This window comes from Gopherus evgoodei, chromosome 9 (genome assembly GCF_007399415.2).
Source record: "Gopherus evgoodei ecotype Sinaloan lineage chromosome 9, rGopEvg1_v1.p, whole genome shotgun sequence".
Classification (NCBI taxonomy): Eukaryota; Metazoa; Chordata; order Testudines; family Testudinidae; genus Gopherus; species Gopherus evgoodei.
The window spans coordinates 49,641,822-49,658,863 of NC_044330.1; the positions used below are offsets into that span (position 1 = coordinate 49,641,822).

Genomic DNA, 17,042 nt, shown 5'->3' on the forward strand with positions numbered 1-17,042 from the left:
TAAAAGCATGATTTTATCTAAAAATGGTAAATGTACAAAATGCCCTCAGAGAGCCCTTCCCCCAACCTGAAGTGTTCGGGGTAAACCTCTCCCTTCTTCAGTAAGGATAACTGGGCTGGGAGGTGCTTGCTGGTTTACTCAGATACTTTGTGTGTTTGAAATTCATAATGAAAACTAGCCAAGGGTTAATCTTTCCTCCGTAAACAAGGTGACTGTGAAGATTGTGTGTCTCATCTTACTGATGTTTATTTTAAACTCTAAAATTATCAAGTAGAAAAACCACCAACGTTCCTCAGGAGAACAGGAATAAAGCAGCAGCTGTTGTTCCACATCCTGTGTATCTGCTCGATGTTTCTTGATGAAAACTGTGATGAAGGTCAAGATTCAGGTCTGTTTTAGCTCCAGGAATAATCTCAAAAATTATTTTAGACAAAAGTATAAAATGCACTCTTAGATATAATACAACCAGGTTTTATTTCTCTTTTTTCCCCCTGCACACTGGCAAAAGTTCAGAGGGAGTTTAAAGTTCTGTAAACATTTTAACTACCCCTCTTCCACCCCTTTATGACTTTACAAAGCAAAGGAGACAGGGAGACCAGATTTGCAACAGTTCCAAGTCTCTCCATGCTATTAGATCCAAAAACTATATACAAGTCTGCAGCAGTCTCTGTATAGTTACTGTACATGTTTAGGGGGAGGAGGAGGAAGAGGGGAAAATTACCCCCCCAAAAATGAATAAATCAAATGAAATAAAACCCAAAGCCAAACTGCTCTGGAGCAACTCAAGCAGCCTTCTTCAGGCAGTGATGACAGAAAGACAGACACCTTTACACACTCCACTCAAACAGCAGCCTCTCCCTCCCACAGGTACACTGCAGCCCTCTAGGAACGGGAGGTGGGATTTGGGGGGGGAGGGAAGAGGGGTGCAAATTAAGTGCATTTTGCAGTTTCAGGTTTTGGGTTTTTTTTTAAACTTCTGCAGGGAAAGCTGGGATTACATAAATATTTAATTATGGATTGGAAGTGAAGGGATGTTCAATAATTGAAGGTGTAGAAGGGAATCAGTGCCATTGCCTCACAGCTCACTTTCCCCCTCTCCATGGTTACAGGAATTCAGGTGCTGCCTACAGGCAGGTTCTCTTTTAATCTCATTCCATTATGAAGAGGATGGTCTCTGCCCTTTAACTTGCATGCTATTGTAACACAAAACTGAGTCATTGCCACTGAGACTGTAGGGGACACCAGTTTGGAAAGTAAAGTCCTTCCCTACCCAAGACTTTAGCTGTCTCTTAAATGAGACAAATTCACAGCAGAAGTGCCTCCAATAAACTGGTCTATCCCTATGAAGGTAATATTTAAGGAAGTAATTTCAACCTGAACAGAAGAAATACACCCTCCCCCACCCCCATTATACATTCCTATTTGTCCTGGAAGGCTGGAGGTTGCTGGCGGGAGAACTCCAGTAACTATCATCACTACCTAATGAAGACAGACTCAAGCTTTCCCTCCAAAATTAATGTGCTGAGAGGGGCTGGCAGGGGGTGTGCAATATCAAACCAATCCAAGTTAAACTCCACCCACCACCACTCTCTCCTGCTGTTGCCAGTTCTAAAGTTAGCTTATGACTGCAACTCCTGGATTTGGAGAGCATCTCTTGTCCTGATGCAGCACTGAAGTCAGTATTTGTGTGGCATTTTGATTCTGACCAATCTCTGTTAACCACAAACTCTCTCCATGATTGCACAAGTTGGATGTGATAAGCATGACCGGGGAAAGGAAGATACCATTTGCAGAATCCCAGTAGACTTTCCAGATAAGTCAGCAGAAGAAATGACAGCACAGTGAACGCTTGCTGCCTGCAGTCAACCATTTTGGGAATGGATCCTATCTCCCACCCACCTAGGAGACAGCAAAGTCCACATGTCTATAGGCTGACAGAGATGACAATGACTGCGCAACGTGGGACAGAAAGATTTTGCTGGGGCTAGAAGAAGCAGCCTGAGATGATTGATTCTGTAAGTCACTGCAAGGTGAAGAAAAATGCAAGTTGGAGAAAGTACTGTGTCCAAAGGTGGAGAATCCATGGTTAACAGACACAGGAAAAGCCGGTCAATCTACACAAGATCAGTAGTCTTCCAAAGTCTCTATTTCTCCCATATTGAGCCGCTCTGATGAGGCATTCACTGAAAATCCTGTAAAACAAAAGAAGCAATGTTTTAGTGTGGATGTGCACGTCTAAGTATGATATAATCAGTTTTATTTATTATATGCAACAGCTGCTTAAAGGAGGAAGTGGAAATTAGATGCCTAATTAAACTGTGGGAGAAATTCACTGAGGCAGACTGTAACTAGCCAAATTGCAATTTGACAAAGCACCATAAATGTTTGTGCTATTTTCAATCCCTACAAGCTATTCATCTATTAACTATTATTCAGGAAATCCAATATACACTTAAAAATAACCCCCAAGTTTTAAATCACATAAATGCTGAAAATCAGATGTATTAAAGAAAGCTGAGAGGGAAAGAATGCACACCAATGTTAGAAATCCAATGGAAAGCCAGTATCTGTAGAAGAATGATTTGGATAAGGACACAAAGGCATTGTCACATCCATTCTAAACTTCGTAACTTGTCAGTTTTTGTACAAATCTCATTTGAACACCAAGAGTTGGAAAATTGTTTTGCTATTTTTTTTGTGTGAGGAAGCTACATACAAGGAACCATAATTTATTTTCTTTAGACAGTATATGTAATCAGAGAGCTTAATATGAGATAGCTATGCAATTTAATTTGCTGCATGTTGTTTCCAGTTTTTAAAAATGGTTTTAAAATTGCCTATCTTTACTGTATTTACTAAGCCAAGTGGGCTCCCTCTGGGGGTATATTAATTACCGTAATTTGAAAAAATGTTTTCTAGTTGAAAAAGTACTTTTAATAAAAGGCTGTGTACATTTAAACTCTGTAACAACTAATTTTATTTAAAATTCTATATCTCAATTTAATATCACTGATACATCAGTAGACTTTAACCATTCAATAAAATAACCATATCAAATTCATTTGACATGCATGCAGACAGACGGGAAGAGATAATATCTTTATTGGACCTGCTTCTGTTGGTGGAAGGTAAAAGTTTTTGAGATACACAGAGCTCTTCTTCAGGTCTGGGGAAGGAAGCAAAGGGCATGCAGAGTTTGAATTAATGTTTGCAGTTTTCATATCAAAATGTGCTGTATGAACTCTTAATATGAAAATACTTATTTTGTCAAAAACAATATGTGCAATCTAGTGGATAAGGATGCTGATTTTAATATAGTTTCAGGATTATAGTACTGTTTTCAGGGAGCAGTTTAAAACGTATTAAAATCTCTTCCAATGTGTAATATGGATATGTTCATCTTTATTTTTAAAAATAAAGAAGCAGCAGTGTTAGAATATAGATATTCAGGCCTGCCTGCAAAAGCCTACCTATACTTTGAGAACTTAGGCGTATTTTTATCACTTAGCGGCGTCAGAGTTGGGAAAGAGGACACGGGATAAATTCTCTCCAGCCTCAGAGCTGGGATTAGAACACTGGGGAACAGACTATTGGCATAAAGAGATACGCCTGACTGGTGTGAAGGGCTTCGGAATAGTCTTGCTTGGAAATTAACCCCAATAAACATTGCACTGTCTGCATTTTGGACTTCTGGTCTTTTGCTGCTTGATGTCTGCGTGACAAGAATCAGGGAAGTGGGAGGGTGAAGGGAAAGCTCTCTAACAAGCAGCATCTGATCGAAAGTATTAGTGAATAATATCCTTTAAGTTACGAGGTAGCAGCAAAATCATTGAAGTTAATGGAAGTTATGTGGCTAAACCACAATGCAGCTTTTGAAATATTTCTCCCCATTTTTATTTATGAAGGCAGGCAATTCAGAACAAGATGACTGACCATTGGCTAGGGATGAGAGGTTTATAAAAAGAATACGATTAGAAAAAAATTTGCCAGCTACATGACCCTTTTAAACAAGACAATTAGGGGAATTGTGAAACTCCCACTCTTCAATTCATGAACTCTATCCTGTTAAGAGATTCAAATGTGTGAAACGGGTGGGTCTGCGGAACACATGCATGTTTGCGCAGACCTCATTCATCAAAAGTATCAACAATTACCTTGTTGCAGATCACAATCTATATGTATGAATGACGTATGCAGAGTAGTTACAGTAACCAAGTAAACAGGATAGAATCCCTGGCTGTGGTGAAGAAGGTATACAGAAGGGTAAAAAGACTAAGCCCCAGGGAAAATGATCAAGGGGAAACAGGGAGGGGGTTTCATTATTTTATGGCTTCAGGATAGAAAATACAAGGAATTACAGGTCACAGAGAAGTGAATCAGAGTCACTTAGGCACAGACAATGAAGCTGTTTCAAACATGGAGACAGAAATGAGATGAGGCTCCAGATTTTGAAGAGCTGTAATTGTGGGAGACATTAAAGGAGAAATTACAGCAGTCAAGAGAAGACAACAGGAGTAAGAGTTCTGGTAGGTGAAGTGAGTGTCTTATGAAAGTGACGGTATATAGGCTATATAGAAAGTTGGTTTACAGACATAGGAGATGAGAGAGTGCAGTGTCAGACCGAGCCCCTAGTCATGGAGACAGTAGACATGAACGGAAGAGCTGACTGAAGGAGTTATATGAAGGTGGAATTTTAGTTCCCATTTTATCATCACACAGACTTGGGTATGTTTATCCCATACCAGTACCGCAGAGACGCCTGCTTTCTCACTTTTTTCCAATATTACAACAACTCAGCACTTATTTAATGTTTTTCAGCTTCAAAGCACTTTAGAGACATCTTCACTGCAATCCTGTTGTGGTAAAGAAAGGGTATGGCTACACTTGAAATTTCGGAGCGCTGCCGCAGCAGCGCTTTGAAGTGTGAGTGTAGTCAGAGCGCCAGCGCTGACTCTCCCAGCTCCCAGAGCTCTCTCCCAGCGCTGCACATAAACCACATCCCTTACGGGTGTAGCTTGCAGCGCTGATTACACTGAGGCTTTACAGTGCTGTATCTTGCAGCGCTCAGGGGTGTGTGCGCGAAAGTTGCAGCGCTGTAAAGTGCCAGTGTAGCGATGGCCTAAGAATCTTCCCCATCTTCTAAGAGAAGCTGATGCAAAAGTCAAGACCACAGAAGGATTCAGTATCAGATCCAGGATTAGAATTCTGAAGTTCCTGATGCCAAATCCTGAACTCAAACAATGTCTGTGATCTTTAAACAGGTTACCAGCTTTGCTAATTTCTTTTTAAAATTTATTTGTGCTTTCACAGAATGACATTTGATTTTTTGCAAATGATAAAGTATTTCTCCAAACGTCAGTATTACCAATCCATCATTTACATTTTGTCTAAAAAGATATGGATCTTTTTGAAGCCTAAGGAACAGAAAAGATTTAATTTTATAATATCCCTATCTAATAGTTAAATTTGCTTAATATGTAAAAAAGCCACATTAAATAGGCACTACTGAATTCCTTCCAAAAGCCCTAAGCGGGCAGTTAGATCAACATCCTGAACCATAACAAAATTATCAGAGTGATTTTCGTTTAATCTGAGATGTCAGAGGCCTTCCTGTCATAAATATTCATTTTTAATCTTTAATTAAATCTAGGTATGGAAAGTTAAAAAATGGAAGCAGAAAACCAATGCTGGAAATTCTGTCTTAAGAAAGAACAGGTTCTTATGGGTAGCTTTTGAAATGTCAGGTAATGTAATTTTTATTATGCAAGATGCTTCTATATTTTCCCAAACTGCAGTATTTGTTCTCTATCATGATTATATTTACTATAACATCAGAAAAAGGCTGAATTTAGCTGAAGACTTATTAACCCTTCTTTTAATATCCTTAAAGATCCAGGATATCTAAAGTAGAGGATCAAATTTTAATTAATTTAAAAAACAATAAAGGAGAATCAGCTCCTCCTCTTCACATATCAAAGAGATGCCCAATGTGGATATCTGATACTTAGCTAAAATCGTATAGAACCTCAATTTTTCATTTTAACAGTTTACCCTTAATGAAAAATACCCATGTAAATGTGTTTGTTCTCTACTTCCACAGCCAGAAGTGTTTTCTTCCTATCTCCACACAGCTTTTCTTGGATTCTTCCAACCTATTTTCAAGGTAAGTAATTTCAGAATTGAGTCAAGCTTGACATTTAAGGGATCAACCAACTCCTCAAGACCACAAATTACAGGAACAATGAATTCCAAAGAGATATTTTTGCCTTTTCTATAAAAATAAGTTTTTTTAATCTGCTAAACTGGTTCTTCCAATCTGTTGTAACTGCCACAGGGGGAACACATTCAGGATTATGCCTTGCTCATCACACAGACTCCTGATAAAAACCACCACAGATGTACCTGTCTAAAAGACCCCCCCCCATCTTGTTTTTCTGCCTCTACTTAGGTGAAGTGATAAAACAAGCATGAACATAGGTACTTCCTTAAACTATCTCAGAAGCATATAATTGTATTATATATATTGTACAGCATACGCCTTGCATCACCATCATAGGAGTATTGGACTGGCAGTCTCAAAGCAGCCTTCAAAAATGCAATGAATTTGTTATAAATAATTTTAAAATACAGACTACTCTAAAGGAGCTCTATCTTTCTTGCATATATTTAATGTATGAATGTCTAGGACTTCTGAAAGACCCAAAAAGGACTTTGAAGATGGAACAGAAATTATGGCCTCTATCTCAAATAAGCCACTTAGAAGAAGAGCCTAGTGCTGAAGTACCAAAACTCACCTAACAAACTGGGATCTGCTCGAACCATTTTCTGTTTCTTCTTTCTCTTGCTACTCTGCACAGCTTCAAAGTTGGATTGCTGGTTGTTGCTCTGATTGGTCTGAAAGACGGAATGCAGTGCGCTATGGTTCATCCCCCACACTGAATCCTGGAACAAAAATTCTAGATTACAAGTTAGAATTAAATGTTGCCTGTTCATTGGAAGTACACAGATGACAATCAAGTCACTTTAGGGTGACCAGATGAGAGGAAGAAAATATCCTGACACACTGGGGTGGGGGTGCTCAAGGGGTGTCGCTGGCAGAGCACAAAAAAAACAAAACCAAAAACGAGTGATGTGAAATATCGGGACAAATTATGTCCCGACCAAACTCTGGTTGGGATGCGGGACAAATGCCTAAATATTGGGACATCTGGTCACCCTAAGTCACTTTCCATATGACATGGATGGTAGAATATCCATTAATCTATCCAACGAATTTACCTTTTTCCTAAAACTAATCCTGCACCATAAAATTATCTCCCTATAAAGTTATTTACACAAGAGCTAAGATAGATTCTGTACAATTCCACAGTAATATCTGAAGTTTGTTTCCTCCCCTCATTCTAGATAATCTACTCCCTTCACCACAAAGAGCTATATACAGAGATGCAGACTGTCACTAAACCTTTGCTACCCTCTCCAGAAATACTATCAATGTACTTCAAGATCCTCGTCCAAAGCAAAAGTCAAGAAAATATGTACCTGCTGCTGCTGCTGACTGGCTTTTTGTTTGGCACGGCGCTCTAGAAACTGCTTGGCAAATTCCTTGGCCTCAGGGGTATCTCCAAGGTAGGCTCTGATGTAATCATGGACCTCATATGGAGACTCCACTTCCTTCAGGAAAGAAACAAACGTGGGAACTGCAATACGAGGGGAAGAAGATGGACCATGAGAGAGACGTGTGTTGATGCAGGAGTGCGTGCGTGCAAAAAGCAAACAAACTTTGTATTCTTTATTCAATTTTCTTTGTCAAACTAGCAACCATTGTAAACAGCATCTCCTGTTAAATTCCCCATAATATAGCCCCAGCAAAAAAATTACTAACCTTTCTGTAACAGTTGTTCTTCAAGATATGTCGCTCATATCCATTTCACTTTTAGCAACGGTGCATACCGCACCACACCCCATAAGATTTTTCCCTTGGTGGTATACGTTGGTCTGGCTCCAGTGCCTTTGGTGTCATGCGCTTATGTGCTGGCCTAAAGGGCCAGTCCCACATCCTCTCAGTTCCTTCTCACCAGCTAACTCTGACAGAGAATGGGTCCACCTCCTCGTAGTACACCTGAATGCAGGATACTATTCAGGATGAGATTCTCTGGGCTGAAACCAGCAGGCCTTTCATCCTCTCTGCTATAGCCACGAAGAGTTGCATAGATCTACAGAACAGCTTAGTCCTCTCAATGTAGAGGGCTAGGGCATGCCTGACATCCAATGAATGAATCCACCGCTCTTCCAAATTCCTTTGCAGTTTTGGGAAGAAACTGGCAGGAAAATGGCTTGGTTGCTATGAAACTGCGAAAGCACCCTTGGAAGGAAGGCTGGTTGCGGCCACAGCTCAACCTTGCCCTTGAAGAACACTGTGTACAATGGTTCTGATGTAAGGGCCAGGACTTGAAAGACCCCCACCTTTGGAAGATGAACCTGATGACCTCTGGGTGAAGGCACCGCTTGTGGTGAGAGGAGAAAGATCTACTGAGGTGATCTGCCAGGGCGTTATGGGCTCCTGAAAAATGGGAAGTCTTGAGGTGGAGCTCTTCAAGCAGAAGTCCTATGAACAGATAGCTTCCTGACAAAGGTCGAAAAGCATGCTCCTCCCTGCTTGTTGATGATGGCTGCTGCGCTGTCGGTAAATAACTTTTATTAATTTACCTATCACCTGTGGAAGAAACATGTGGCAAGCTAAGCGTACCATTTTGAGCTCCCGGATGTTTATGTGTAGGGAAACCTCTTCCTGGGACCACGGGTCCTGTGTCCTGAGGCAATTGAGGTGGGCTCCTCATCCTAGATCAGAAATGACTGAATCAAGGGACACTGATGGCTGGGGGATGACAAAGGGAACACCTGCTGTTGCTGACTGGGGGTCCTTCCATCAGTCAAGGGAGATGAAAATCGGGCTGGAACAGTAAGCATCAAGTGCAAGTGTTATCTGTTTGGTGAATGCACTGAAGCAAACCATGTCTGCAGGGGTTGGAGGTGCAGCCTTGCATGCCGTACCAAGTAAGTGCATGCAGTCGCGTGTTTCAGAAGTTTGAGGCAAACCCAGGCTGTTGTGATGGGGTATGCCAGATTTGACATTGTCTGGAAATGGGCCTCTGGAAGGAAGCAACTGGCGTGGCTCGAGAATAGTACTGCCCCAATAAAATCTATTCTCTGTACTAGGATGAGTCGACTTGTTTATCAACAGACCCAACACTTGGAAGGTGGCTTGGACCAGGCTGATGCTGGTCTTTACTTGAGCACAGGAATGGCCCTTCAGTCAGTTAGTTGTCTAGGTATGGGTAGAATTAGACTCCTTACCTTCTGAAGAAGGCTGCAACCACCGTCATGCATTTCGTAAAAACCCAGGGGGGCTGCAGAAAGAACAAAGGTGATGGCAGTGAATTGGTAACGGGTCTGGTTTACTATAATGCTGAGGAATCTTCTGTGGCCTTGGAAAATGGAAATGTGAAAACAGGCATCCTTCAAGTCAAGGGCAGCGTACCAGTCCCCTGGATCCAGGGAGGGAATGATGGAGGCCAGGGAGACCATGTGGAATCTCAATTCCTTGAGATAAGTTGAGGTGGCGTGGGTCCAGGATGCATCTAAGACCATCCTGGCCCTTTGGGATTAGGAAACTTTGGCAATAAAACCCCTTCTCCTCTCAAATTCTAAAGGCACCTCCTCCACAGCCCCCACCCGTAGGAGGGTTTGCATCTCTTGGGCTAGAAGTGCTTGTAAGAAGCGTCCATGGAAAGAGAGAGGGATGGGAGGGAAAGGTGGAGGAAAACAGAAGGGTATAAAACTGTCCACCACTGTACTTAGAACCCAGCAGTCCAATATGATGAAAGACTACATCAGGGCAAAGTGGGAAAGTCAGTCTGAAAACAACAAGGGGACAGGATAAGATGAGGGAAACTGGTACAGTGCCCTCAGAACACCTTCAAAAGTTCTATTTGGGGCCTCTGGAGTCTCTCTGAGATCCCGGTAGTGAGGTTGCGGTGGATGGAAGAGGTTGATGACAACTGGAACCCTTTCTCCTTCTCCTGAACAGGTTCCATTGCAGCAGTGGCACCGAGAAGCAAGCCGGTTGGTGAGGCCTGAAATGCTTCCTCGAAAGAGCTGGAGCATAGAGGCCCAAGGACTTGATGGCAGCCTTTGACTCCTTCAGCCCATAGAGCTTTATGTCCATTTTATCCAAAAACAGTGACATACCTTTAAATGGGAGGGCTTAGATTGACTGCTGGACCTCCTGTGGTAGCCCCAAGGATTGAAACATGAGCATCATCTCATGGCCACTGCAGAAGTGATTGTTCTAGCTGCATCCAGGGTCTTCGAGTGAAGGTCTCGCTATGTTCTTTCTCTCTTGTAAGAGAGTGGAGCACTCTTGCCTGGAGTCCTGAGGCAATGAGTCTTTAAATTTCGTCAAAGAATCCCACATGCTGTAATCATATCTCCCCAGCAGGACTTGCTGGTCCAAGATATGCAGCTGCAATCTCCCCATTGAATACAGTTTTCTGCTAAACAGATCTAGTTTCTTTAAGTCTTTCTATCTGGAGGTAATGCTTGCCTGGCCTAGTCAGTCCTCCTCATTGGCCAGCATTGAAGCCAGGAGGAGGGTGAGAGTATAAGTACTTTGGCACATAGTATTTCTTCTCTCCTCAAAGTGGGAGGGAGAGAAGATGGGGTCTGCCACAGGGTTCTGACTGGACCCAAAACAGCGACATTGATGGAGAGGACCATCTTCAGTGGTGCTGCTGAAGCCAAAATGTCAATGTGGTTATGGAAAGACTCCTTGAGCACCTCAACCTCTAGCCCTAGGTTAGCAGTTATTCTCTTTAGAAGCTCCTGGTGGGCTCCAAAGTCATCTTGTGGCAGCGAGCCACTTGGCTTCAAAGTGGACTCATCTGGGGAGGAGGAGGAAGAGACCTGTACCAGAGGGGGAGTTCCACCTCGTCTTTTGCCCCTATTACCTCCATTGGGCCCACATCTTGTGTGTTGGTACTGGGCTCGGTACTGAAGTCAGGGTATGGTGGCGAATGGAGCGGTGCAGGAGCCCACCTCTCAGATGCAACCAAGTAGGACTGGTGAACGATGGTCCCAGTACTAAGGGAAACCTTCATGGGTTCCAGAATGGCCACTGTATTGGAAACTATCCTCCTGACCAGGTGCCAGTGGGTGACCCATACCCGGGTCTAATTGAATGCAGAATGGGTACTGGCTGCAACTCTTGGGATGGGCATAGGGCTTCACTGCAGACTCCAAAAATGAGTCCTCCTGAGGTGACCATGGGGAATCTTGCTTCTGCCTTTTGGTGCTGAGGGTCTGGGAACCATTGCCAGACTAGGGATGACCTTGCATAAGAAAGAAGGACCGGCTTGCCTCTGGAAGGTACCAAGGGCCCAGGTGCTGGGAAAGAGCTTGGAGCACCATGTTCTCTCCTGTTTATTGGAGCCAGTGGTTGTCCCATCAGTGTTAGTGATACCAGGAGAGAGAAGTCTCTGGCGGCTGCAAAGGCCTCGAAGGTAGAAGGCACTGTGATCACACTGGAGCCACAATGACCTCCTGGCATCAGCAGGCAGTCCTGCACTGAACTCAAGGGCCCTCAGGGCAGAGTCAACTGTGCCACCATGGGTCCGGGGGTGGAGGAGTGGCCCTACGCAGGTGCACTCTACTGCTTTCCCCATGTTTGCCTTTCATCAGCACTGGGGAGTGCCCTCTCCCGGCTTTTTCCTCACCATCAGAGATGGAGAATGGTGCTGAGAAACGTGTGGTGCTCGAGGGGCGCTTCACACTGAAGCGAAAATTCTTGGTGCTGAATCCGAGTGGGTTGGCTCTAATGCTGGTCTAAGAGCAACTTCCATTAGGATAGCCCTCACTCTCACTTCTCTTTCTTCATACCAGGCTTAAAGTCTTGACAGATCTGAAAGTGCTCTTGTACCTGAGCCTCTCCCAGACACTTCAGACAACTGGAGTATGGGTCTCTCACCAGCATAGGCTTGCCACAGGAGGCACAAGGTTTGAAGCCAAGGGACCGGGCATGCCTGAGCCCAGGGTCCAAGGGAGCCCCTCTACATTAAAGGAGGACTAACTTTCTACACTAGTACTGTTTACACTAATACTATACTAAGACTAATAAACTAAGCTAAAGAGAAGAAAACATTGAAAACACCTTGCTGAAACAAGAGGAGATGTTCCAGCAACCATCACAGGTGGTAAGAAGGAACTGAGAGGGTGTGTGGCTTGCAGTGCCCCTTATATTGGCGCATAAGCATGCAGCACCAGAGGGCACAAGTGCTGGCCTGAGAGATATCACTGAGGGAAAAATCTGCATCAACAGTGCATGTAGCACACACACGCCTAATGTGGAATGGACATGAGCAAGCACTCGAAGAACATATTGTTGAAGATATTCTACTATTTCACCTACAGAAAGGGAGACAGGCCCCTCTCACCCCACTGTGATGTGCAAGTTGGTGTACAACCAAGGGCAAATGAATCATTGCCTCATGACTCGCAGTGCCTAACTTAACTGATTTTGCAGCAGTTAATATCAGAAGCTCATTGAACCCCCAGCTCAAATGGACATAAACCATCCTCTGCTCTTATGCTGCAATCAATACAATTTTATTGACTGAAGCATCAGAGCAGAGCATACATAGTTCATTCAAACTGTATCCCAAAAATGCTTTAGAGAGACCGTTACAATGTTAATTATATTGCACGTATTTAGAACTAGGCTAAATTCTCATTCATCTGTGACTTGTCACCTCCATCCAAAAGGAACCATCTGTATGGGTGAGAGTGGGAGAGTCTGGAATTAGCCCCAGTTCCATTCTACCTGCAATATTTCACCAGAAGAGGGAAGACAATGCAGTGCGGTTTATAGCAATGCCACTTCCCAGCTAATTATGCCCTCTTGCTGAATGAGCCAAATAGCACCTTGGTAAAAATGCAGTCAATATCCACAGAATTCCATGTGTGCAAATGTGATGTTGTTCTTCATATACTGTTACAAAGTACAACAATCATTCTTTCCCACTTCTTACCATCCAAGTTGTTCGCTGTATTGAGTGCATGTAGCATCTGTTCACACCACTGAGTGAATCCATCCTGGGCTTTATTAACCCCTTGGAACAACTTCAGCAGCTTCTCCTCTTGTTCCACCTTCTTGTTCTGTCTGCTCGTAATTCCTATAGATTTACTTAACACAAAGAAATTGTAAATATCACAAACTATGCCTGAAACAGCCATCTATTTACTTAGACAATATTATCTAAATTACATTACACAGCCTACAAAAGCCCATGGATTTACAGAGGGCCAGTAACGTTTAAGAATCAACTTATTTTCCTAGTAGATGTGAAAAAAAATCAAAGAAATTGGGACTCTGTGGACGGCCTACAAGCTGTTTGTTGCTAAACACTATTTTAAGACAGCAGTACAGAATTTTCAAGAACCAGAGGTGACGAAGCTATAGTTGGTAAAGATCAGTGCAAGACTGCAAGTCCTTTGCCAAAAACAAACTCCTCTCCGATTCATACCTGAGGCTGGCATTGCTCTTGTTTTTTATTGGTTGAGTTACGCGGCCCCACTTCCTTCACTGCATCATCCCAGAACCCCATATTGAGTTTTTAGTGTCAGAATTGCTCCAGATGCTGGTGACTAGATCAGATGCCCACTGGCTGGTGGGATTAGTGTTTAGAGAGCCCCACACTGAATTTCCAATGCTGCTGTGCAGGCTAGAATGCTGTTGAAACAAAACAGAAACGAGACCCTGGTTATTAGCATCAGATCAGGAGGAACAGCATCAATGTCTCAGAAAACCGAAATGGAGTGTGATGAGAGGGGAACAACGCAAGGAACAATTCTCTATGTACTGGTTAGGTAAATAAGATATGCACCGTAGTACTGCGGACTCTGTTCGGCTGCTGCTGCTGCTGCTGCTGTTGCTTCTGCATCTGCCTCGCCTCTTCCTGCTGTATTTCCAAGAGAGATTTGGTAGCGCCTGTTGGCTTGGTGACATTACCCCAACCTGACATTTTTTTGTTGCTGTTGTTGCTGTTGCTGCTGCTGCTGGAGGGCTTTCATCAGTTCACGCTGCTGACGTCTTTGCTGTTGCATGCAAAAAGAAACAACATGCCTGTTCTGACTCTTTGAAGATAACTATTGGGGATCCTGGTTTGCAGATCCTTACTGATTTCAGTTTGCTTTTTTGTTGACATAGGCAGCACTGTTTTTATGCCTTTAAACTTCTCTATGGGTTTCTATAAGAAAAGTATGTTTAATTATGACTACTGAATGGAAAGTGTCATTAGCCCATGACAGTGACTAAATCTGCCTCAACATTATGACCCAGGTAGTCAGTCCCTCCATTTCTTGCTGCTCTAAATTCTGGAAACCATACTCACGCCCCAACCCCACCCCCCCTTGCTATGCTGCTGTTGCACATGACCAGGAAGCAGAGTGTGAAAATTAAACTGACACCATTTTTCACTTTTCTTGCTTTTTAAAAAAAATAATTAAAATTTTAGGATGGTAGCATTTTATCTGTTTCTTTAAGTTAAAACAGAACTTTACTTCCCATATTTCTGAGCCATTAAGCCACTTTAATGCATAATCTACTCATACCCCTGATTAAATATGGTTTAAGGCAAATATCAAAATTAGGGTGACCAGATGTCCCAATTTTATAGCGGAAGTCCCGATTTTTGGGTCTTTTTCTTGTATAGGCTCCTATTATCCCCCACACCCTGTCCCGATTTTTCACACTTGCTGTCTTGTCATCCTAATCAAAATTCCCCTTTTTGAACAAAAAGGTAAAGACCACAAAAATCTTCCTGTTATGAAAACAGAAGGGTAAACGTGGTTGAATACAATAGTTGAAGGCAAATAATTTTCTTTCCCAGAGTTAAGAAATAACTGGGTTTTGCTTTTGGAGGGTAAAATGATCCAAAGATATATCTAAGAATGTCGAATATGAAAAAGACAGTCAATATTTATAATATTATATTATAAAAGAGTAACAGTAAAAATACTGAATCTTTAAAATACTACTACTGCAGTGATGATACAGAAAATATGACACTTATTAACAAAAGTCATGTTATATACACCCACACACAAGCCAGAATCTTTGTCACAATGTAGGCCTCAGCCTTTAAAGCACATCAGATAGATATGGAGTTCTCAACCTTTTTCTTTCTGAGCCCCCTGTAACATGCTGTAAAAACTCCACGGCCCACCTGCACCACAATTGTTTTTCTGCATATAAAAGCCAGGGCCAGCATTAGGGGGTAGCAAGCAGGGCAGTTGCTCAGGACCCCACACCACAGGGAGCCCTATGAAACTAAGCTGCTCAGGTTTTGGCCCCGGGGGGTGGTGGTGCTCAGGGCAGAGGGGCTTCAGCTTTCTGTCCTGGGCCCCAGGGAGTCTAATGCCGACCCTACTTGGCAGACCCCCTGAAACCTGCTTGAGGCCACCCCAGGGGGCTTTGGACCCCTGCTTGAGAACAGCAGAGATAGATTTTTTCTGTGTTTCACTCAGGATGAGTAATTACAATGGCTAACTTGCTAAGCTGTGAAATAGACAAAACAAGTAAAGAGGAAGCTATGTTATATGCTTTATGCCTATAAATTGTAATAGAGATCAGTTTATTTGATACAGTATAATAGGTATAATTTTATTACTAGATAAAATCTAAAAGGTAAACATTTAAGAAACTGTGGACTTGTCTATATGGAGTTAATGCATGGCAAGCTGGTTGTAAATCTAGTGTCCTAGCCAGTCATGCATTGTTTGCATGGACTGTGCTATCATGCACTAAAAGTTCCGTAATGCACTTTGACCTACTACTCTTAGAAACAGCAATAAGTCAAATGCATTATGGAACTTAGTGTGCAGTAGCACCGCCCACACAGCCTCCTCACACACCCCCTGTCCTGACTCCTGCACTCCCCCCACAACCCCACCTCCCACCCTGAGCACCAAATGGGATCTCCTGCACACACACACACACACACCCCTGCACCAAATAGGAGCTGCCCAGGTAAGCGCTCCACACCCAGACCTCCTCCCCTAACCCTGAGCCCCCTCCCTCATTCCAGCTCCTGGCCAGACCCTGCACCCCAGCCTGCTCCTTCACCCCAGCCCTGTGCTCAGTGCACGCTCACCCTCAGCTCAGTGCAGAGAGAGGGGAAGAGAATGGCCCAGAACCAGGGAGAAGGTAGGTACCTGCTCTATGGACCCCAGACCGGCAGCAGGCTGAGCCCTGGGGTCCCAGCCTCCGGCCCCGCTCAGCCCGCTGCCAGCCTAGGTGAACAGAACCCCAGGCCAGCAGCAGGCTGGCAGCATAAGATCAGCATGTTAATTTAATTTTAAATGAAGCTTCCTAAACATTTTGAAAACCTTGTTTACTTTACATACAACAGTAGTTTAGTTATATAATGTATAAACAGAGAGAGACCTTCTAAAAAACATTAAAATGTATTACCGGTATGCAAAACCTTAAATTAAAGTGAATAAATGAAGACTCGGCACACCACTTCTGAAAGGTTGCTGACCCCTGATTTAGCGGGTCTTCACTAGACCTGTTAAATCGACCCCAAGTGGATCAATCACCACAGCGTCAATCCACAGCAAGTGAAGACAAGCCTTGAGTTAAAACCCTCTGAATGACTAAACTGTATGTGTACTTACGTTTTACCTATGCAACCATGTTATCCACCAGTGCTTACAGCACCGTTGAAAAGTACCCCTTGCAGTTTATGTACTGGCTGCCTTGGTGGTCCAGTCCCAAGATATGGATATGGGTTCCATCTATCACCCCACCAGTTAGGGAATCCCATTGCAGCAAAGCCATCTACTCGGGCCTGCACATTTCCCAGAGTCACTACCTTTGATAAAGCAGCAGTTCAGTGATTGCGCTGGCTACTTGCATGACATTAACCCCCACAGCAGATTTGCCCACTCCAAATTGATTCCCAACTGACCGGTAGCTGTCTGGCATT

At 43.2% G+C, this 17,042-nt stretch overlaps 1 protein-coding gene across 1 annotated transcript in view; it reads right to left on the reverse strand.

Annotated features, from left to right (window-relative positions):
* Positions 1-224: 224 nt before the first annotated feature.
* The window catches only part of GIGYF2 (GRB10 interacting GYF protein 2), a 159,450-nt gene continuing 142,632 nt past the window's right edge, over positions 225-17,042 (reverse strand). Inside the window, 9 exon segments of the mRNA XM_030575383.1 lie at positions 225-2,192; positions 6,795-6,942; positions 7,540-7,697; positions 13,083-13,237; positions 13,578-13,603; positions 13,605-13,663; positions 13,666-13,783; positions 13,938-14,078; positions 14,080-14,148. Coding sequence (XP_030431243.1) covers positions 2,125-2,192; positions 6,795-6,942; positions 7,540-7,697; positions 13,083-13,237; positions 13,578-13,603; positions 13,605-13,663; positions 13,666-13,783; positions 13,938-14,078; positions 14,080-14,148 — 942 coding nt within the window. The 3' untranslated portion in view covers positions 225-2,124.